Source organism: Zeus faber (genome assembly GCF_960531495.2).
Source record: "Zeus faber genome assembly, chromosome: 8".
NCBI classification, from domain to species: domain Eukaryota; kingdom Metazoa; phylum Chordata; class Actinopteri; order Zeiformes; family Zeidae; genus Zeus; species Zeus faber.
This window is the reverse complement of record NC_137195.1, coordinates 15,529,925-15,552,026: the sequence shown is the minus strand read 5'-3', so window position 1 is coordinate 15,552,026 and position 22,102 is coordinate 15,529,925. Positions and strand designations below refer to the sequence as shown.

The 22,102-nt window shown below is 48.5% G+C and overlaps 1 protein-coding gene across 1 annotated transcript in view; it reads right to left on the bottom strand.

Moving 5' to 3' along the window:
• Window positions 1-8,685: 8,685 nt before the first annotated feature.
• erfl3 (Ets2 repressor factor like 3) overlaps window positions 8,686-22,102 on the bottom strand; it is a gene marked incomplete at its 3' end in the record, with an annotated part of 43,725 nt that continues 30,308 nt past the window's right edge. Inside the window, 5 exon segments of the mRNA XM_080005565.1 lie at window positions 8,686-9,129; window positions 9,131-9,346; window positions 9,755-10,914; window positions 11,132-11,247; window positions 19,756-19,990. Of these exon segments, the coding sequence (XP_079861691.1) occupies window positions 8,686-9,129; window positions 9,131-9,346; window positions 9,755-10,914; window positions 11,132-11,247; window positions 19,756-19,990 (2,171 nt within the window).

The following is a 22,102-nucleotide window of genomic DNA, read 5'->3' as shown; positions in this document are numbered from 1 at the left end:
ACAACTGACACAAATATGAAATAAAAATCGAGAAATATTTTGCATTCATTTTCTCCGTGTTATTAGCGGTAGCTGAAGAATTAAGTTTTGTACATTTTTGTATAGTTATAGTCATTCCATGTGGACATGTTGAGAGAAAGAAAGCACTTTCTTGAAGGACTTAACGTGCTTTATACATTTGAAATCGTGCGGTTTGAGGTTTTAGGAATACGTGCACTGATCTGTACTTGTTTTCATTGATATTCAAATTCAAGTAGTGAGATTGTCATCAAAAAGCAACTCCTGATTCATCCTCATTAGCTCCATCTCCATCATCTCCACAGCACAGAGACTAGAAACCACCTTGCCACGGCCCCTGCCACAGCCCCTGCCACGGCCTTCTCATTTGATTTAATTGACCCTGTTCAGTGGATCACATTTTGTATATCATGTTTATATTTGTGTATTTGTTTTTCTTTCTTTTTTCTTTGGACGGTTTATCTCTTTTTGTGCTGTCTGTCTGCACGACAGCGCACCCACTATCACGAGACAAATAAATTCCTTGTAGATAAAAATGTACTTGGCCCAGTAAACAGAATTTGATTCTGATATACTGCAAATACTGCGTGTCTTCATTGGTCTGACGGAGTTTGCAACAGAGGACAACTGCCACATCCATATTTTTCGGGCACAGTGGGCCCTGTATTCTGCATTTGCAGTAACTCTAAACCGCTCAGCTGTCCTGGGAGCCAACAGGCCTCTCCACTGAAAAACCGGGGGTTTTAGTTTTGGGGTATAACTTATGTGTTGATTGTTGGAGGTTTAGGTTCAGGGAACGCTTTCTGTGTAGTCTGGATACATGTTATACATTGTTGGCCATTTAAGTTTTATATATAAGCCATTCCATGTATTTGCAACATGCATGTGCTACTCTTTTTGCAGTTTGCATTTTAAGGAGGCTGGGTCAGCTTTTCCCAGCAAAAATTGCATAAATCGGGCACGTGCATGAAGTGAAAGGCAGTGGCGGGGGAAAAACATCTCCAAAACCTCAAGTGACCAGGAAATAATTTTTTTTCAAAAAGCCAGATTTTAAAAAGAACACAGAGGATTTGTATCCTACCAAACATGATTTGGACGGATTACCACTTAAAAATGTTCAATCTACACGCAGTACACGTTCAAACAGCAGGGGGAGACAAACGATGCCAACCCACACACACACACACACACACACACACACACACACACACACACCCCAACTGTTCGGATGTAAATGTGTCTCCTCAGACCTCACACACCTCGCACCTTATTCCCATTTGTCAAAGTTAATCTTTACATAAGTGTTGCAGCTGAAATAATAGTAATATATAATAGAGAATTAGCATGGCATAGATATCGCCATTGGGCCACATTTTGTCCGGAAACAATTATAATAAAGAGGAAATTAACTTATAATCGGTGTGTGTGTGTGTGTGCTTATGCTTATATCTGCCTAAAGTACCTCACACCTGATGGGTGGTGGTTAACTGTGCACACAGAGGATGTGGCTCCTGCAGAGACGACTACGCAGCTCTGTCCGTCACACGGAGTGAACCTCATGTTGAGGCTGCCTGTACAGTAAGCGTGTCCACAGAGGTGAAGGTGTGATTCATTCGCTGGGTGCACCGTGCGGCTGCTGTAGGTTGCGGTGGATTCCTGCAGCTTCCTTCTGCACGGGCGTCTGCACTGGTTTCTGCGAAAGTCGACGCTCGGGGTGAATGGAGGGAAGAAGGGATGTGGTGGAGGTGAATACGTGCGGCGGTTCCTGTGGTGTGCTCTCTCTCTTCTTCTTCTTATCTCCCCCCCCCTTTTTTTTTCTGCGAAAAGGAACACCTGGATGGGCCCCTGAGCGGCGAGGGGGCCCCTGGAAACCTGCGCCCGACGTGCCGACACTCTGACCCCCATCGAGGTCGAAGCAGGAGGAAGCGGCAGACTCCGGGAGAACGACGCCGATCCCTGGAGCTGTGCACGAGCTGACGCTTTGGAGAACTTTGTCAAAATATAATTCGCCGAAATTCCGCAAAAGGACTCTGCAATAGGCTCCTCCTCTGTGTATTTGTGTGTCTTGTGACAGTGGACGTCCAGTTCACCAAGTCCTCGCTCCCATTCATCCTTGAATGCCTCAAAGTGCTGCCTGAGACAAGGGAGCCATTGACGTCACACTAAAAGGTGTGTGTGTGTGTGTGTGTGTATTTTGTGGACGAGTGGGCACAGATACAAAGTGCTTTTTCTCCTCATGCACTCTGCTTGTAACGTCAGTGGTCTTTCCATCACTGCAGGTTTGTGTGTGTGTGTGTGTGTGTGTGTGTGTGTGTGATGTTCCCCTTCCTATTTTCACCAATAACCTATCACAGGGGGTGAGGTCAATGCCGGTCAATGCTGAGACTTTCCAGTTTTCGAGGACGGCCTTGTTCTCGTCTCTCACTTTGCATTACTCCCACAATTCATTTAGAACGCCAAACATTTATCTCTTCGTCGGTGCTGGAAGGAGCTTATCAGCAGACCCTCTTATCAAAGTTATTTCTTCCCCAAAAAGTAGTCATTAGCGGTAGCGGAACGCAGCTTCAAGTCCACCTCCCACAGGTGGAGGGTAAGAAGGTGAACAGTTTGGCTCAGAGGGGGGAACAAAAAAAAAATCGGAATAGGGAGGACGTGGTTTAAAGTGGTAATCCGTAATAATGTTTAGTAAAGAAAAAAAAATCCCAATTTTTGTATTTGATACTTTTTCGAGCCGGCACTTTTTTTTTTTAAGAAACAGCCATTCAAACCTTCCTCTATATGCTGCTGCCATTGTCGGCCTTCCCGGGCGACGAGGCAAAGATCGGGCCCACACAGGAAGCGAAAGTCGGCGGCTGTGCACTCGATAAAGCGGCAGCAGCAGGTTGTGGTCGGCAAACTGTCGATGTGCATGAGCGGAGGGATTAAACGGCGCTCGTTTCCACGCGGCGAGTTCCAGCCCCTGAAATGCTTCTCCGTGATAATCTGCCGCCTTAAACCAACCCTCCATTAGGTGCATGAGATGCACACGTAGAAAAGAATAATAAACATGACATTGAGATTTTCTGTACACTCGCAAAAGCATTGTTTAGGTGAAAATCTTTTGGGATGCTCAAAAGTGAACTAGAATAGTTTTATTTTGGAGGGTTCTAACTGCATCAAAGTGCCACTTTGAACAGTCGGTCAAACCTTAACTCCTCGATAGTGATCGGTATATTTTGACTGAATTTTCCCTGGAGAGAGAAGCAGCAGATCCGCCGCTCCTTTCGTCCGCTCGGACGACCCGAATCGTCCGTTGCCTCGAGAGGATCCTGTTCACAGGAGTCAGAATAACGATCCGCATCACTGACTCTGAGCCAATAATAATGGATAAGATCGAACCGTGACAGAAACAAACACAAACAATTACGGTGATGGGTTTTAACCAGTTTTAATTAACCCTGAATATAGCTTAATTACAAGTTTGGGGGGAAAAAGAAAAAAACAAAAAAAACAAAAAACACGAAAGAAATTCAAGAAGAGAAATTCAATGTTACATCATAGTATTAAGTCTCGTCCCTCCATCTGAGTGTTATGTAACTGCATGGGGAGTTTTGGGGGAAAATGAGACACGAGAGGCAAGAAGTAGAGGGAGAGAGAGAGCGAGAGAGAGAGAGATAGACCTTTATACAGTAAAACAATACACATCTTTTTATTATTTTAAAATGATACACCCCGCCCCCCCCCCCCCCCAAAAAAAAGGAAAAATGTACAAGAGAGAGAGCGAGCGAAAAAGTAACATAAAATAAAAATTACAATACATGCCAAAGAAAGATCAAATAATTCCCCCTCCGCCCTCCAAAATAAATTCCTGCACCCGCCCCTCTCTTTCTGCCGTCTCCGCTTGTTATTTCCTGGTCACAACGTCAACCAGAATTTGTATTTTTGTTTTTCTACTTTTTTTTTTTGTTTGTTTTTTTGTTCTTTTTACACATTTTAGTTATCTTACACTTGTAAAAACAACTACAAAGACAGAGAGGAGCGGGGGTCAAAAAGCTCGATGGAACGGGGGCAGGGGCGGTGTTCCACATCATCCAACGTGATGTACACAACGAAAAAAAAAAGCAACAGCTAACAGCCATGGAATAATAATGCCAAGGGAGGAGGTAAATCGAACAAGAACAATAATAATAACAACAACAACAACAATAATCAACAGCAATATTGACATCCGAAAAAAATAAAATCTATAGGAAAATCTTTCAATGACTTGACGGAGAAATGTACTCATTGTGCCATTTTTAACTTTTTCACCCCCACCCCCAACCTACGCTCTTAAACCGGTCGAGCCCTGGAACAAGAACCGGAGACGCCGCGATCCACCTCAACCTGCTCCGTCACAACTGAGTCAGAGCACGGCGCAGCTCGCAACAAGTCGGAACCGAGCTCGAAATAGAGAGAGACAGAGAGAGAGAGAGAGAGAGAGAGAGCAGAGCAGAGCGGGCGGACCGCTGCCTCATTCGTTGCTTAGATATAAAAAGTAGTAATAAGGCAGCTATCAGTTCAATTACAGACGGGGGGGGGGATGGCGCGGGGTGAGGCAGAGGCTGCGTGTGGGTCCCGCGTGCTGCGACACGCTCCCCCCAGATCACAGGGAACTGATGGGGGCGGGGGGGGAATTCGATCAGCAAAAAAAAAATAATAATAATAATTAAAAAAAAAAAAGGGAGAGACAGCGAGCCCGGAGGCCGCCCTCCGCCCCACAGCGCTCCGGCTACGGATCTGGCCCGGGCCGGCGGGGAGGCGGGTTTCGACGAGAGGCGGGCCAAATGGGAGCCGGTCTGATCCGGCTTTCGGGGGCGACGCGGAGGAAAACGAATCACGGTGGGGCGTGCGCGGAATGGATCTGAGTTTCTGCATTTTCTGTTTGTGTGAGCGTGCGCCGCTCAAGGAGAGAGAGAGAGAGAGAGAGGGCATTATTTTTTTTTTGGGGGGGGGGGGGGGCTCACACGGCCGTTCTTACAGTAAGTTACCGTTATGACCCTTCATGCTCCTCCTCCCTCCTCCTCGCTGGCTGGGAGCCTAATCCAGCGGCCGCTGTGACTTGTGGGGCGTTAGGCTAACTGGCCTAGGAGAAAAGACAGGATTTCCACTTCACTAATAGCCCGTGAGCTATGCTGGGTTAGGGCTCTGAAGGTTAACCCCCCTCCCCCCACTCCGAGTCCGTACAGTGTGGAGAGAAAACAATGGTGGATGGAGTCGAATCACAGAGGGGGTGATACGTCCCATCTTATTCTCGCGTCTGATTGATTGGCCTGCGCCGTTTGTTTGCCGGCCTGTTTTCCCTTTCAAATAAAAGGACAAAACCCAGAAACGCCGCCCCGCCCCCAAATTACCTGATTGAGATGCGAGAAGCAGTCGTTTACATATAATCCACTTACAAAAAGAATCCTGAATCAGTCACATCGTTTAAAATGCTATGCTTCTTTAAAATCTCACTTTCTTAATAATTTCATGTAGAATATATAAAGATATAGTTTGTACGTATGCGTATTAGAGCTCAATTTGGATTTTGTACATGCTATAAAAACAAGGCATAGAGAGGCAGTGTGTTTGTGTGGGGGTGTGGGTATGTGTGTGTGTCAGGTCTACAGTAGAGGTCTTCACCGGTCCCCAAATTCTGACCAGAATCCGATTAAACCTGGGAATAATTTTCCCTTACATCTGATTGGAACAAACAATTTAAAAAAAATACACGGATCCTTTTTCCCCCCCCTGAGAAATTACAGAATCCAAACTGATAGCCAAGGGGGTAGAGCCGGATCGGAGCGGGGTCGGGTATTTCCTGGATCGGAACCGATCCGAGTAATTAAAATTGCTTCTAAAATGGTGTTTTTCTAGCCTGTCAACGTTGGGTGAAACGGGAAAGGCTCGGAATGATAAAAATGTTAATTGTAATCTAATGGTGCCGCAGCCTGGTAACGTTCCACAGGAGCCCATCCGTTCGTTCCTCTCGGATCCACTCTGGTTTTTACAAACAACAACTCACGGATCCGGGGCGATAGAATGTGAGCCCACCCAGACCAAACCTAATTGGCCGTAAAAAAATACATAATAAAATGTCAACCCAAACCCCGTATGGAACCCGTACGTGTTGGGTCCTCGGGTCGACCGGTGAAGACCTCTAGTCTACTGTGTGGTCCAGCTCCCCCCAGAGCTCAGCACTCTGCCGGCCCACGCGTCCCAGAAAGCTCGGCTTCACCTTCTGAGGGCCAGAGCTGGCGGTTCGGGAGCGAGAGAGAGCGAGCGAGTAGAGGAGCTTAAAGGCAGTGTCTCGTAGGTGTGCATGTGTGCATGTGAACATTTGCTGGTTAAGTTAACACTATCTGGACTACGATTGTTAAAAGAGCAATAGCTGGTGAGCTCGGCTTCTACACCATTGGAACTTGCGGGCACCCGTAGCCAGCCCGCAGGCTAGGTTGAACTAGATGCTGACACACCAGCAGGCTGGCTGCTGGACCCCGCCCCCGGCACGTTGTTCCCCTCCTGGTCCCCACAGTGGTTCTCTTCAATGTACGTCTCTCCCATTTGCATCTGTTCCTCGTCTTCATACCCCTCTACCGGAAATCTATGTCTAGCTCTATTTATTGCGGTTCCAAGGGGGTGAAGAAGTATTTGAATCTTTAAAACCTTCCACGGGTGGTCCGCCAGAGAAAGTGAGGGGAGATGGGCTGAGTCACGCCAGTCAATAAATGTCAAGAGAGCTGTGCGCCGGTGAGTGTAGGAAAAAGAACAACAAAGTGTGAGGGTGTGTTTGTGGTCCTTGAGTAGCGGAAGCAAGCATTGCTATCATAAAAAAACAAAGACTGAAAGGGGACCTATTGTGCTAATTTCCAGCTCCTATTTTTATTTTTTTTATTCTGGGACTCCAGTAGAGTAACTTTGTAAGATTCACAGTAAAACAAAACCCATTATTTATCTTACGGCCTTTTTTCTTTTTTGCTCTGTTCAGCCTCTGAATCAAACAAGCCGTATTAGCGCCTGTCTGTTTAAGGCCCCGCCCTCCTTAAGCCCACTTCATTCCGATTGGCCAACTTTGCCTGCTCAGCACCCGGCTCTCCAGCGGCACACTGCCGGTGCGGGCACCCGGACTTCCGTGCCCTACGTCCCCACGCTCAAAAACGTTTCATGGCCGTGCATGCGGGGGAAAAAAGAAGTGGAAAAACTTCACGGTCACAACAGATCAGAATTGTTAAATGACAAAATGGAAGACAACAAATATCCCATTTTCCCATATTCTATTTTTGACTTCAGAGCAAAATCAAAACAACGAAAAAACGGCGTTATTGGTTTTTCTGATTTTGCATTTTAAAATCGGATATGAAATCATCGAACGACGCACGGATCCTGAGCAGAGCAGTCGGACAACTTCCCAGATAGATTGAGGGGGCGTCGCTGTAATTTGTGGGCGTGCTGTGCCTGGGGTAGAGGACCAGATAAAGAAATCCCCCACGAGTTGATGTCCGCTCCATGGGGATATTAGAGAAAAACGTGGGAAAGCTCGCGATGAGAGCAGAGTGAAACCTGAGCCAAATATGAACTCCCCACATTGTAACATTAGACGACAGAAAATAAGGAAAAGCATAATAGGTCCCCTTTAATGTGTGTGTGTGTGTGTGTGTGTGTGTGTGTGTGCGCGTGTGTGTGTGTGTGTCTGTCCGTCCATCACATAAGCGCACAGCGATTGGCTTCCCTGAGTGGAGTGGGCCTGGTTTCCAATATGTTCCGTCAGGTGACCCCGCCCCTCCCCCCTTTGGTCTCTGAGATTAAAAAATAAAATAAAATAAAATTAACAATTAAAAAAAATCTCTCCTTTTATTCCCATTTCTATCATCTGCAAAAACTATCCAAGTGTTAAATGAGCAGGGAGCGTAAAACTTTCTAACTTGTGATCTCGTCATCGTCGCTTTGGGGCCGTTTGTTCTAGATACAGGCACTTGTCAAACCCCCCCCCCCCCCCCCCCCCCCCCCCCCCCGTGAGAAGGTCCTTCACGTCCTCCTGGCTGTGATGCTGAGCAGGTCCCCTGAGGAGAGTTACTGGTTGACTGACTGACTGACTGACTGACTGACTGGTGGGTGACCCCACAGAGGGGAGTCCGAAGGCAGGAGTTGGCAGGAGGTGTTGCTAGGGCGGGACTCATTATGGGATGCAGTACTGGCCAAGTGGGAGGTAAGGACTGGAGCAGAGAGAGAGAGAGAGAGAGAGCGAAAGAGAGAGAGAGAGAGAGAGAGAGCGAGCGAGCGAGCCGTCCTTCCTCTGGTCTGGGTCGAGCTCAGCTTCAGCCACTGTGCCTGGACCGAGTGAGCCAAACCAGCCCTCCTAGCAACACCCAACCCCCCACCTTTTTGTGTGTGTGTTGTGTGTGTGTGTGTGTGTGTGTGTGTGTGTGTGTGTGTGTGTGGTTCAGAGTTGGGATGTTCTGGAGTATTTTACGTGGGTGTATGTTTGGTTGTGCCCTCAGTTCATTGAAGGTTTCAAGGAGCCTCACTAAGTTGTGGAGAGCGAAGGGGAGGGAGAGAGAAGAGATGACGGAGGAGCCATTGACATTGTCCTGTACCTCCCTCCCTCCCTCCCTCCCTCCAGTGACAGTGGGACTATAGTGTTGTCTGTGTGGATGCGTGTGTTCTCCATCAGCAGTCCTTGTTCTCCAGTGACAGCTGTGCAGTGGCGCGGTGCAGCTCGGCGCTCACCCTCCGGTGGGAGGCCAGCGGGGGAGGCAGAGAGCCCTGGTAGCCCAGCGGAGGGGGGCTGTCGCCGTCCCCCCCTCCTGTTCCGTTCTCCTCCGTCTCCATCCTACCGTTCCGTTGCCTCTCCTTCTCCCTCTCCACCTCGCCGGCCCGCACTTTCTTGTCGTCCGACTCTTCCTGCGAGGCCTCCATGCGCTGGTCTTCACTCCAGCGTCTCTTGAAGCGCAGCTTGAGGGGGATGCACTGCGTCTGGGGGGCGCCCGCCGAGCCCGTCTGGGGCGGCGGGGTCCCGCCCTCCCCGGGCTCGGTCTTCAGGGTGGGGGGGCTGCGGTGCGCGTGGGAGTTGCCGTGCGGGGAGGTGAAGAAGGGCGTGAGGCCGGGCGGGGGGCGGCGCGGGGGCTTTGAAGACCTCCTCGTCCAGGTCCTCGTCCAGGTGAGGCGCGTGCGGGGCGGCCGCTGAGCCGTTGGCGAGGTGCGGGACCAGAGCCCTGACGTGGTGCCGCGAGAAGAGCTCAAACTCCTCCTCGCGCTCATCGGGGTCTTCCTCACTGATGTCTGTCACTTCCACCTCCTCCTCGGACTCTATGTCCGAGATGGGTTCCACCTGGAGAGAGAGAGAGAGAGAGAGAGAGAGAGAGAGAGAGAGAGAGAGAGAGAGAGAGAGAGAGAGGGAGGGACGGACAGAGAGAAGACCAGGCAGGCACAAGGTTTTAGTCATCTGTCAGGGATTTCTATATTTATACAGTTTATATAGATCACTCTGACTTACTGAAGACTGATACTTTCTATTGATAATGCACTTTGTAAAAAAGTGCTATAGAGAAAAAATTATGAATTAATGCAAACAATAATGCAAAAACAATTTTGGACATTTTAACATAAAAGTGAAATCCCTTCTCTAAAAGCTGTTTGGAATCCGTGGGGTTTTTTCCTGGTACTTTCTCACAGTGACTCCTCTACTGTGGAGCCTGGACAACTGACCCAGGAGGCTCTTCAGGCCCCGGTGGCTCACCTTGATCTTGGGAAGGCCGGCACTGTTGAGTGACTGCGTGGAGGAGGAATTGGAGACGAGACCCGAGCCGCTGGCGGAGCTCAGGTCGCTGCCGAACGACAGCGAGGAGCCGAGGCCCGAGGACAGCGACCCCGAGCCGGAGCCCGACGACAGTGAGCTCTGCCGGTGGTTCCCCTGGCCGTCCCGCTGCTTCCGGCCCAGCGGGGGCGGCTGCAGCTTGAACTTGAAGGGCGACATGTGCGGCGGCTCTTCGCCCAGGTGGAGCGAGTGGTGGATGGGATGGGAGTGTGGGTGGGGGTGGGCGGAGTGAGGGGGATGGCTTAGCTGGTGGTGGTGATGGTGGTGGTGGGCCGAGTGGGCCAGAGACGAGTGATGGTGCCGTTCCCTCTCCCTCTCCCTCTCCCCTCCCCCTGCCACTCTCTCCCCCCTCTCGGCCGCTGCCCTCTCTCCGGCCAGGCTGGCCTTGTCGGCGGCGAGCCGGTGGGGCTGCGGGATGACGATGTTGGGGTAGTGGAGGAATGCCCGCGGGCTGAGATGGTAGTTGTACACCGACTGGGTGTGGGCCTGCAGGTAGCGCTTCATGTCCTCCGGGTTGAAGGAGAAGTGGGAGCCCAGCATGGGGGACAGGGTGGGGGATGGGGTGTAGGGCAGGTGGGAGGAGGGGGTTATGGACAGCGCCGGGGACAAAGGGGGAGCGAGGAGGCCGGCCCCCCCAGGGCCAGGCAGGGGGGACACGGGGAAGGGAGACAGCGGCTCCGTGTGAACCCTGTGCCCCGCGGGGCCTCGGGAGCCCGGGTGCCCGGCAGGGTTGCCCGGTCCTCCGTACATGCGGAACAGGGAGTCGTGGGACAGCCGTGGGTGGATGATCCCCCTGTAGCCGCCTCCTCCACCTCCACCGGGCCCCCCACCTCCTCCGCCCACCCCTCTCTCCTCCCCCGTGCTGCCGTTGCCTTCCTCAATTTCAGAGTTGACCGACGTCCCGTCACTGCAGTCGCTGACGGAGCCTCGCGCCATCCGCCGGGCAACTGCACTGAACATGCCGCCAGGGCTGCGCAGGTCCTCGTTGGGCGACAGGACTTCCGAGGGCGTGGAGGGGGGAAAGCGGAAGTGGGTCCCAGCGCCGGTGGGGACCGGTGGGGCGCTCTGAGGAACACCGCTACCTGCAGATGTCAATGCAAGGAAAAGGGAGAGAGGAGACAGAAGATGGGAGGAAGAGAAGAATAAAGAGTTAAGGAAGGGAGGGGGTGTGAGCAAGATGAGAGATAATATATGGTGTTCTTCTGCATAATCCTGTGTAATCTAGCAATTCCACTGTAGGATTAGGTGCTGTCTGAATGCACAGACACACACAAACACAGACAGTCTGGCCTGGCTTACCAGCAGAGCCCATGTCGATGAAGGGGTAGTTGACCAGGACCAGCTTGTTGAAGTTGAACTTGTAGGTGAACCTCTTGCCTTTGGTCTTGTGGAGAATCCGCTTGTTGTAGTAGTACCTGTTAGAAAGCACAAAATGGGATTGGTAAAAAAAAATCTGCAATACAGAGTACAACACACCACACCAGAACAGAAAGATATGTAGACACACAGTTGTGATAATACGTTAATTCTTTAGAATATTAACAATAATAACATTAACGACATACCACGTAAAGCGCACAATGTCTGGAGAAACAACCAGGATTGTCAATTTAGGCAAAATGGGCCAATTGCATGTTAATAAAACATATTATGCCAACTTATCAAATATGGGCCTTTTATGTAACTTCTGACAGAGAGAGAGAGAGAGAGCGAGAGAGAGAGCAAGTAAAATGGGAAGTGATAGATTGATTGAATCTAAGGGGGAGACCGACGTTGCGTGGAGGGATAAACAAACAATAAAGAGATCAGCCGATGCAACATAACTGAATTTGGCTATTCCAAGCTCACAGGGAATGTCAGGCCATCTCTTAATATGAAATGTGTGTGTGTGTGTGTGTGTGTGTGTTGTGTGTGTGTGTGTGTGTGTGTGTGTGTGTCTCTGTGGTCAGTCTTGTGCTTTTTCCCCGTGCAATGTAAGGACATTTCACATGGTGTGTGTGTGTGTGTAATCTTTGGTAAACCACATGCGGCCAAAATAGATTAGAATTAAATAAATAAAGTGTTCTTAAAGGATGAATGTATAAAAATATAGAAAAACATGCAACATGCCTCCACAAATCTAATCATGCACATTGTGTCATTCATGCTAGATGGACATCTCTTTATGCAATACCATGTCGCAGAGCCACCAATAATTCTCCCCAGCTTTATCGGTTTATGTAATGGCCATTCTCTCTCTCTCTCTCTCTCTCTCCCTCTCCCCCCCCCCCCCCCCATAAGGCTCCATTTATATTAACCTTTGTCCTGCCACAGCTCTTTATGTAACATCTTCCTGCTTTCTTCCCGTGCTCTGAATCCGATTTATGTAACCTCTGCATCCCTGGCCACCAACCCTCACACACTGAGTGAGAGCGAGAGGTGGGGTGAAACAAGCAAAGAAATAAATAAAGAGGACCGAATGAAAGATAGAAAGGCGGAAACTTAGATGGAAAGAAATAAAGAGCTAATGCTTGACAGGCGCACATGTGAAAACACTCACACAACACACCTCGCTACTGACAACATGTGTGTGAGAGAATATGAATGAGAGAAAAGAAAGGCTGTCTGTCCTTCTTCCAGTGCAAATGTTTGCCTTCCAGACTTCAGACCGAGAACATTCTCTGACAATCCTATCTGCCACGAAGGCTGAATGTGTGTCTTCGCCATCGAAACTCTTTTACATCAAAAACAAAAATAATAATAATAATAATAATACATGAACTGATATCTGTGGGAGAAATTCTAAGCCACCAAATATTAGTATTCCATCGGCCAACGACGTCGCTTAAATCTGCTTTTGCTTTTCTTTGTCCTCCGCAGCCAGGAGAGGGCAACAATGAAACGCTCTTTTCCTAAACGGCTTCGCTTTCAGACGACGACCCTGCTCCCTGCGGCCCGCCATGCCTCCATGCAGACACCATACTCTGGCACTCAGCGTCCAGCCTCATGCCAGCATGTGTGCGTGGTGTGTGGTGTGCGTGGTGTGTGTGTGTGTGTGTGTGTGTGTGTGTGTGTTGGCAGCGATGAACGCCTCGTGCCTAAAGGTAACACACAGTGAGTCAGAGCCAGCCCACTATCATTACACCGTGTGGGGAGCCATCCAAGTACGGTAGTAGTAGGTGGTGTGTGTAGGGGTCACCCCCTTCTTATTATGTTTATTACACAGACATGTTGGATCGATCCATCCATCCATCCATCCATCCATCCATCTCTACACTCCACTTTGTCCTCATCCGTGTCTCAACACTCTTCTCTTTACACCCCCTGACTCCTTCCCTCCCTTCCGCCCTCTGTTCTCCCCCGTCCCCTTGAGGCGCCGGGAGGAGGAAGGGGTGAGGGGTGGGGGGCAGAGACAGGACAGTGTGCTCTGTTGAAAACATTGTTTATGCCAGGCACAAAGCAGCATGTAATTTCTGCTCTAAGCGAGACACTCATAAGGGCTGGGAAGGAGGAGGAGGAGGAGCAGGTGGAGGGAGGAGGGGAGGGGAGGGGAGGGGGTTGGATGAGAGTGTGTTTCCTGAGTCAAGTAGAATTACAGCTTGTGCTGCTTTCAAACCAGCTGAAGATGTCGTGGTTGCGACCCTCACTGTTCAACCCCCCAAATAAACGAACAAACATGAACAACAGGTACCCCTTACGCCAAATTAAACCTCTTAGACCGTTTTAAGGTGGAATGACAGGAACAAATGAAAAGGCAAATACTTCAATTTTGATCGCACAAGAAATGAAAAAAAAAAATTATAATAATTACCTTGGAGTTCCACTTAACATTCAAGTTTTTCTAAATTACCCCACGTCAACCTGCCTGTTATTCTGCCGACACTCCATCACTGAACGCCAACACGCACACACAGACCTAAAGTCGACGCGCCCATGGCTTCTGGTACATAGGAACTGCAGCTCGAGCTCAGCTGCGCACAAGCATTTCACCCATAGGTAGGAGGCTACAGTGTGATCTTCAGAAAGACAGGAGAGAAAAAACCCCCCCCCAAAAAAAAAAAAAAACCCCGGTAGCCGTCTGAGTGAAACTGAAGTTGGGTGTTTAGAGCACATGCCCCCGCCCCCCGCGCTCTCCGCGTGTCTCGTCCTGTGCCGTCATACTGGCAGACGCTCTTTGAAGAGCATTTGAACTCACTTCAAAAGAGAAGAAAGAGATTCTTTGAGCGCCTGTGTTTAGCTGCCCACCGCACAGGCCTTACACACACGGCCGCATGCACACACTGCTCCGCTCTGCATGACGGACGGAAACCTCACCTCTGCTTTATTTGGTACACTCCAACGCGGGCGCGCACACACACACACACACACACACACACACACACACACACACACACACACACACACACACACACACACACACACACACACACACACACACACACACACACACACACACACACACACACACACACACACACACGGGAACTCTCATCCCGGAGAAGCAAACAAACAAACAAACAAAAAAAAAAAAGCTGCTGAAATCTAAAGGAGTTTAAATATGCAGTCACCGTTTCAGCGTGGATTCGATTAAAGCTTTCCAGGAAACAGATCGGCGGTTTCTTTTTCGTACCAAGTCAGTGGTTAACGATGTGTGATTTCAGATCAGGGATTGAGCCTGTGAAAACACAGACCTGATGTGGATCGTTCTGATCAGATGAGCGATAAACGGAGAGGAATGGGGGGAGAAAGAAAGCGACAAAGAGGGAGACAGAGGACTTGAGATCTGTGTGAGATCAATAATCTATGTTTAAATAACACACACTCTTAAGACGTACAGTACACAAACCCACATTTGGATTTGCCAACAAACCACAAGTATGCATTAAAAGACACACACACACACACACACACACGCCGTGCCTTGCCTATTGTTGCGCTGTAAATAGGCGCCGACTGTGACAGGAAGTTGGGATTACAATACTCCCCATGAGCCCCGTGTTTATTTTCTGCCTGTTTCGTCAGCATTGGCTTGTACTGAAACACACACACACACACACACACACACACACACACACACACACACACACACACACACACACACACACACACACACACACACACACACACACACACACACACACACACACACACACACACACACACACACGGTCAGATTGTCTTTCACAAACACACACACACAGACGCGCTGCACAGGAACAGGCACCAGCTGCTCCCACTCAGGTGTGTTGGACTTGCACACGTGAGAACGCTTTGTGAGTGGGGAGCCATATTTGATGATTGTTTACTCTCTACGAAGGGAAATTAAATGTGTTTGTGAAGGGAAAATGGTTGGGGGTCTAATTAGGGGGGGATTGTCACATGCTCTGTGTACGTGTGTGTGTGTGTGTGTGTGTGTGTGTGTGTGTGTGTGTGTGTGTGCGTGCGTTTGGGTGCAGAAGAGGATCTGGCCTGGGTCTGATTAGGCTGGTCACATGCTCTGTGGGCGAAAGTGTGTGATTGAACGTCCGTGGGGGGTGGCTTATGTGCATGTTCCACCCACATCGCAAATAAAGGGCCCATTCTGTGGGGACAATGAGATTCACATAACGCACACGTACGGGAAACACATACATGCTGCAGAAGGGGACAATGGCGGACAATGCACACCAAGTCACACAGTGACAACACACACCACGTCGGACACAGAATGCCACAGTGGTCCCGTCGCTGCGTTGTTCGCTGCACGCCTTCTCCCCGGCCCTGCCGCCGCCACACAATGGGCTGTTGTGGAGCAAGGCGTTCTGACCTACAAACAGGCCTTTCGCATGGAGGTGTGCGCGTGTGTGTGTGTGTGTGTGTGTGTGTGTGTGAATGTGTCTATGTACACAAGACAAATTTCTTTTAACTACGGGGGGCGTCCGCTAAATGTTGTAGCCCCCACGGCTAGACGAATGGAAATAAGTGAGGGTGATGAACGACTAAAGGAATGGGAGGGGGGGGGGGGGTTTGTTTTTGAATGCTGTTCATTTTTTTTTTCCCCAATTTTGCCACACAGCTCCAAAATTGGATATTTGCATTTGTTTACGTGCGAGTCATAAAAGTTGTTTTTTGCTTTAGTTGATTACTTGGCCACATCGTCACTCCTCTAAAAGCAAACCCTGGAAAAAATGACCGACTAGACCTAGAATTGAACCGACTGTCGTTCCCTGTTCTAGAGTTTGGATAAAAAAGTAAACAAAGATTACAATGAATTTTAATATTTCAGCCGGCGTTGTGAATCACAATACCTACAAAGTGCCCGCAACTTGGCAACGCTTAGCAAATTGGCAACTAAGAATCGGGATGGTACCAAAAACGGGACGTCCCTGCCAATTTCCGACTCTATTGTGTTTGCCGTGCTGTTAATCTTTGCCAGCTGTGCTGCCAGTCGACCTGACCTCTGACCTCTTTGCTGGAGCCACTGAGTGGTGGTTAGTCGGGTCTGGGACCTCTTAGCGTGATTACACTCATTAACTCGGTATTCCACGCCGACTGATTTGCGCCGGGCCCGGAGCGGCTGGGTCTCCCGCTAATGGCTCCGTAACACAAGTTCACAACGGTGCGCTTCTTTTTTTTTCCTCTCCAATTCAGAGCGCTTTATTTGCATAGCATAAAGGATACATTAATAGGATATTATCAAACTATAAACCCGTGCACGTGGATTCACATTACATAGAAAACCCTCGCGTAGTCGTAATTCTGAGGCTCTCTGGTGTCGACCAGAGGCGGGAGATGAGAGTTAGCGCCTTGGGCTTGGTTTACTTCACCCTGCGCATTACACTGATACCATTGTGTTTCTTTCTGTTAGTCACTCTCCATCTCCTCTCCTCAGGAATGAGGAGACTAAATGGACATGAAAGCGAGTTCACTGAGGACATGTCTTCTTAATAACACATACTGGATAATTAAAGCAATATGTGCCAACAGCAGTGTTCTGCGTTGCTCACGTGCAATTTGTTTGTGTGATGAGATTAAGTTGCAAAAAGGCTTTTTATACATCTGTCTATAAGTACGAGACAAAACAGCAAAGTGTTTAATTAATAAGAACTGAAATTAAAAAAAATAAGTACAAAGCATGGCATCGCAGCTACCTTCCTGGCGGCACGCATATGCACAACTGTACATGCACGCGCACGCACACTGGGAGTCTCTACGGGAGTGGGAATTTCACAGCGGCCGTGGAAGCAGAACACTGAAATGACACATGGCCCGAGCCTTTGTCCTTTCCCCGGAAAGTCAACACACACACACACACACACACACACACACACACACACACACACACACACACACACACACACACACACACACACACACACACACACACACACACACACACACACACACACACACACACACACACACACACACACCACTTCCAGATATAGGGAATTTCCACCATGTGCAAGAAGGAAAGAATAAGCTCATTGGGGGTAAAAATAATAATTAGAAAGACCAGGTGATGAAAAGTACATAAAAAACAGGCATGCCATTTGAAGTGTGTATTTGTGTGTGAGAAAAGTGCCACACTGACTTTGGCATCCATTATAAGCGTACTCCAGGTTTTCTCCATATGAGAGCCACAAGGTGGCCCATGCTGCAAGTATGCACACCATATGGGGATAGTTAGGGCACACGTGTGTGTGTGTGTGTGTGTGTGTGTGTGTGTGTGTGTCTGCGTCTTTTAGGACTTCATTAATCTTTAGTGCCATTCATCCTCCTGCCACATTACTATTGACGTGCATCTTGAGAGACTATTTCCAGTCTGTGGTGGTGAGCAAATGACGGCGGCTGTGGCGTCAATTCGGGTGTTTTTCGTGTATGTATCTTTAGGCTTTTGCCAGCTTTAGGTTAAAACCTGAGTGACAATACGGTTTACGGTCACAGAGGTGGGTGACCTGGACCTGAGGAGGGGTGAGGGCGAGGCAGGGCACAAGGAGAAGGGATGAAGACGGAGCAGCAGATAGAACGATTAGAGGAGCAAAACCTGTTGATAATCAGCCCTGAAGGCTGGTTCAGTGTAGGTCACCAAGATCGGCTATATATATGCACTTAGTGTGGCCGATGCTCCAAATCTGTTACAGCACCAGAGGCTGGACACACTATAAATACACAGCTCGGCCACAAGTATCCCCATCCACATTCTCCTCTCTAATTCTGGAATTCTCCATCTGCGCTCCCGAGTCTAAATGCATGTGGTTATGTTTGCGCTGGCGTTCTTACATGAGCAGTTGAATGTTAATTCCCTCCATCCCCGTAAGACCCTGTCCTGTACGGGCACCGACTTAATCGCCATCGCTGTAAATGAAACGGCATAAACTCTGCCGCTGCCACCAACAAAATCACTACTTCCTCTCAACAGCTTATGTGGGTTGATATCACTTTAGAGTACCTACCCTGACCTCTTGGGCCTGATAGACTAGACACCAGACGAGCAGCAGCTGGTGTAAAGGGGAAGGTTTTCCAAACTGATGTGGGACGACGTCTAAACCGAGAGTTACACTTATAATTCAACAGAAAATGAAAATGTATGACTTTGGTCCTTGAACATTTACATTTCTAGACACCACAAGCGCAACAATAATTTCAAGCCTCACTTGTGTTGCTTGGGGCTTTATGCATTTCATGGTTGTCTGCCAGGCTCCCTGCAAATCCTTCACCTAACATTTGTCAACGTTCGGTTTAGAACCAGTGATCTGCAGGCATAAAGATTTGACCGGAGGATCTCCTTTGACACGACATTTTTAAGTTTTATCTGTATTTTTCTTTTTACCCCCCCCCCCCCCCCCACTTATTCAAAGAGAAAAACTCCTGAAGTCGAAGGGTGTTTTGGAGCTCGTTCCAAGCTGACAGGCAAGAGAACGGAAAAGCTTTGTTGCCCAAACTCAGTTCTCACATGGGGGACTTGTTTCTGCCAAACTCAGTTCTTACCTCGGGGACTTCCAACAAAATGCAGCTATTTGACCGTAGGCCATAGATGTTGCGTGACCTTTTGGACAAAATAACTACGCACTGATTTTGTCTCTGTGTTCGCTGAGAGAGGTCCGGGCAGAGCCAGTGTGACATATCCAGGGAAAGTGTTGAGAGCGCTAAGTGCGGGGTTGGGGGTGAGAGCTTGGAAAGGGCCTTTGTCATACAACAGTAAGTGATTGGCCAAGTACAAAAAAAGTTGAACCCATGGGCCTCTGTCAGAACCACACAGGGTTACCTCCGTTACAATTGAACGGACTCTGCTGCTTAAGTTGCGATGGGACTGCGTGAAGGCGTGGGTGTGGCACAGTCTAAAGGGCCTGAGCCACTTCACTATACGGAACAAATTAGGATATAAACAGATAAACAGATAAAACCCCAATCACGTTATGGGGCCGGGTTCCAAGCCGTAACAGAATAGGAGATTTGTGTAGGTACCAACTGGCATGTGCAAGTAATACCTTAAGTAGGTGATATTAATAGAAGGTCTGGGTGAAACAGGCCAAATGTGGTTCTGGGCCATGAAGCTATATAAAAAGGGCTAAAAGTCCATCCTCTATTAAATCAGTGGTGTAACCAGCTTAGAGGTGTCATGGGTGATATTTATGTTACACCGTTTACTTGTTTAATTGGGATAAGTCATTCCGTTTGGAATGAGCGTGTTGTGCGGAACCCGCAAGCGATTTCCAGAAAGAAACTTGTGAGGGCATTTGTGCCGGTCTCCACAAGTGTAGAATCTATCGTTGTATAATGTCAATTAGGATTAGCAAACCGTGCAGTCGTGACCGTTTAAAGTCACGGTTTGGATTTTTAGAAACCCCTCTTCAACTAGACGAGTGCAGCCGATCGTGGTGAGATGACATTCCGAAAAGGGCTGATTAACGCAAAGACATCTGGAAGTGACTGAACCGTGCCTTCCACTTTGATTGTCGTACCTCAGCGCTCGGCTCAGCTTGTCGTAGTTCATCTGCGGTTTGCACTTCCTGGCTCCCCACAGCCGCGCCACCTCGTCCGGGTCCTTGATGACAAACTCTCCGTAGTCCCCCTGCCAGGCGATGACATCGTGGTACTCCTCTTTCCTCAGCAGCTCCAGGATGAAGTGCCACAGCTGGATCTGTCTGGAGCCGGGGCTCGACTCGGGTTTGTAGGCCCAGTCGGGGAAGGCGAAACCTGGGAGGAGAGTGCGTTGGGGAGAGGGGTTATTATGGGTCACTGAAAACGCTGCTGTGAATCAAGCGCCGCCATAAAAACAATGACGTAAAAAAATACACAAACACACATACTGAGAAAACGGTATTGTCGCTGTCATGACCATGACATTTTTGTTGACGTCATTGTTTTTGTTTTTTATTTTATGCCATTATCATCATAATCATTAATTAATTGGAATATAAAAAATTGGGTATATATAAAATGATGATAGCGGAATCTGACTGATGTTACAAATTGCAATTTTCTGGACTACATAAACTCCTCTAATCTACCTGCTTGGTTATAACATCCATATTAGTAATGACTGTGCCTCAAATATTGGTTGAGTGTAAATGTCTTATAAATAAATTTGATTTTGTGTTTATGTCTAACCCTACCCTCGAGCACAGATGAGGCTATGAGAGCTATTTAAGGGAATGGTGGGACAAGACAAAGATGTGATTACAATTAGGAGCTCCCAGACTGAGCTATTTCTGATGAGCGGAGCCTGGTATAAGAAGAACGAGGATTAATGTCAGCTAAAAGTGGTGCTTTGGTGGGATGGAGCCACGACTTTCTGACCCGCCCTCCTTTCCGCCATCGTCCAGCCAGGTTTGACACACCAAGTCTCCACTGAGACGTCCCCAACACCTCTCCTTTCATTACTCCCCCAACCTTATCTGCATTTCACACCGTTTCATTCTCATAGTAGATAGTACATATTCAGAGAAAATAACAAGCAACATAGTTTAAAGATGATATCAATGTTTCAAACCTACCAATAATATATCAGGTTTTACATCGTAAAACAACACCAACTTTTGCGGTGACTGGGGAATCAATGCATCATGACAGCTCTGGGCCAAAAATACATACACATAAACTGTGTAATATTGAAAGTCAGTTGTGGTGTTAGTGGGCCTTGTGGAACGAAGCGTCTAACAAGTGCGGCCCACATCACTGCCGCCTACAGTATTTCCTCTTGAGCTGTCACTCATATCTCTCTCTCTCTCTCTCTCTCTCTCTCTCTCTCTCTCTCTCTCTCTCTCTCTCTCTCTCTCTCTCTCTCTCTCTCTCTCTCTCTCTCTCTCTCTCTCTCTCTCTCTCTCTCTCTCTCTCTCTCTCTCTCTCTCTCTCTCTCCTCTCTCTCTCTCTCTCTCTCTCTCTCTCTCTGGCCTGAGTAAAGTAATGGGTCAGTGTGTGTACGTACGAGTGAGTGACATTCTGTCGCCAACGCCAATGTGACACATCTGAACCGTACAGGCTGTCAGCAGAAATGAAGACTGTTACGCCGAAACAGGGGGCCAGAAATAGCCTAGTTAGGGTCATCATCACAGCCATCGTCATCACGGCGCCAATGATGATAGTTGGCACAAAAGAACAGCAGAGAGGATCAAGACCCCTGAGACTTATTTCTAAAGAGCTATAACCCTGGGGCCGGGGTTGGGAACAAGACAAACCGAAGGGATCGTAGAATATTGCACTATAATAATTATCTCCTATTCTTGGAACAACACGCAGCGTCTGAGTTTAGCGAACTGTCAATGTCTGAAAAGCGTTGTCAAACTAACTAGAGGAGCGGCAAGCAGCTTCTATCAATAGATGACGGACGTTTATTTCTGTCAATGGATTTGTTAGACGACAGAGGGATCAAAAGATAGTCTAGATAATCTCTGCTGTACTGGATTGCACTTACCATTTAGTTAGTGTTGCATAACACTTAATAATGTCAATAGCACATCTGCTGAGGAACCACTAAGCTAACTCTGGCTTTGTGGACGATCTAGGAAACGGCCTGTGAGTGTTCTTCATGAAATGACACCACCCACACCGAGAAAGAACCCGTTCCCAAGAACGTTCCACTTTTTTCAGTTGGAGAAACAGGAAAAGAAATGTACATTCACGCCCGAGTCCCGGGCTAATTTAAAAGTGGTTTCCCTTCCAGAGACAGGAGCTGCCAGCAACTCAGTTTGGGCCTCAGCCGACACGTTCACACACTGCTTTTTAAGCTACTTAAACTGGGCTAAAGGAATCTGTCAATCGCTTTTACTCATTAAACGTAGCCTGCAAGGTCGTCCACTTCTTAGTGGG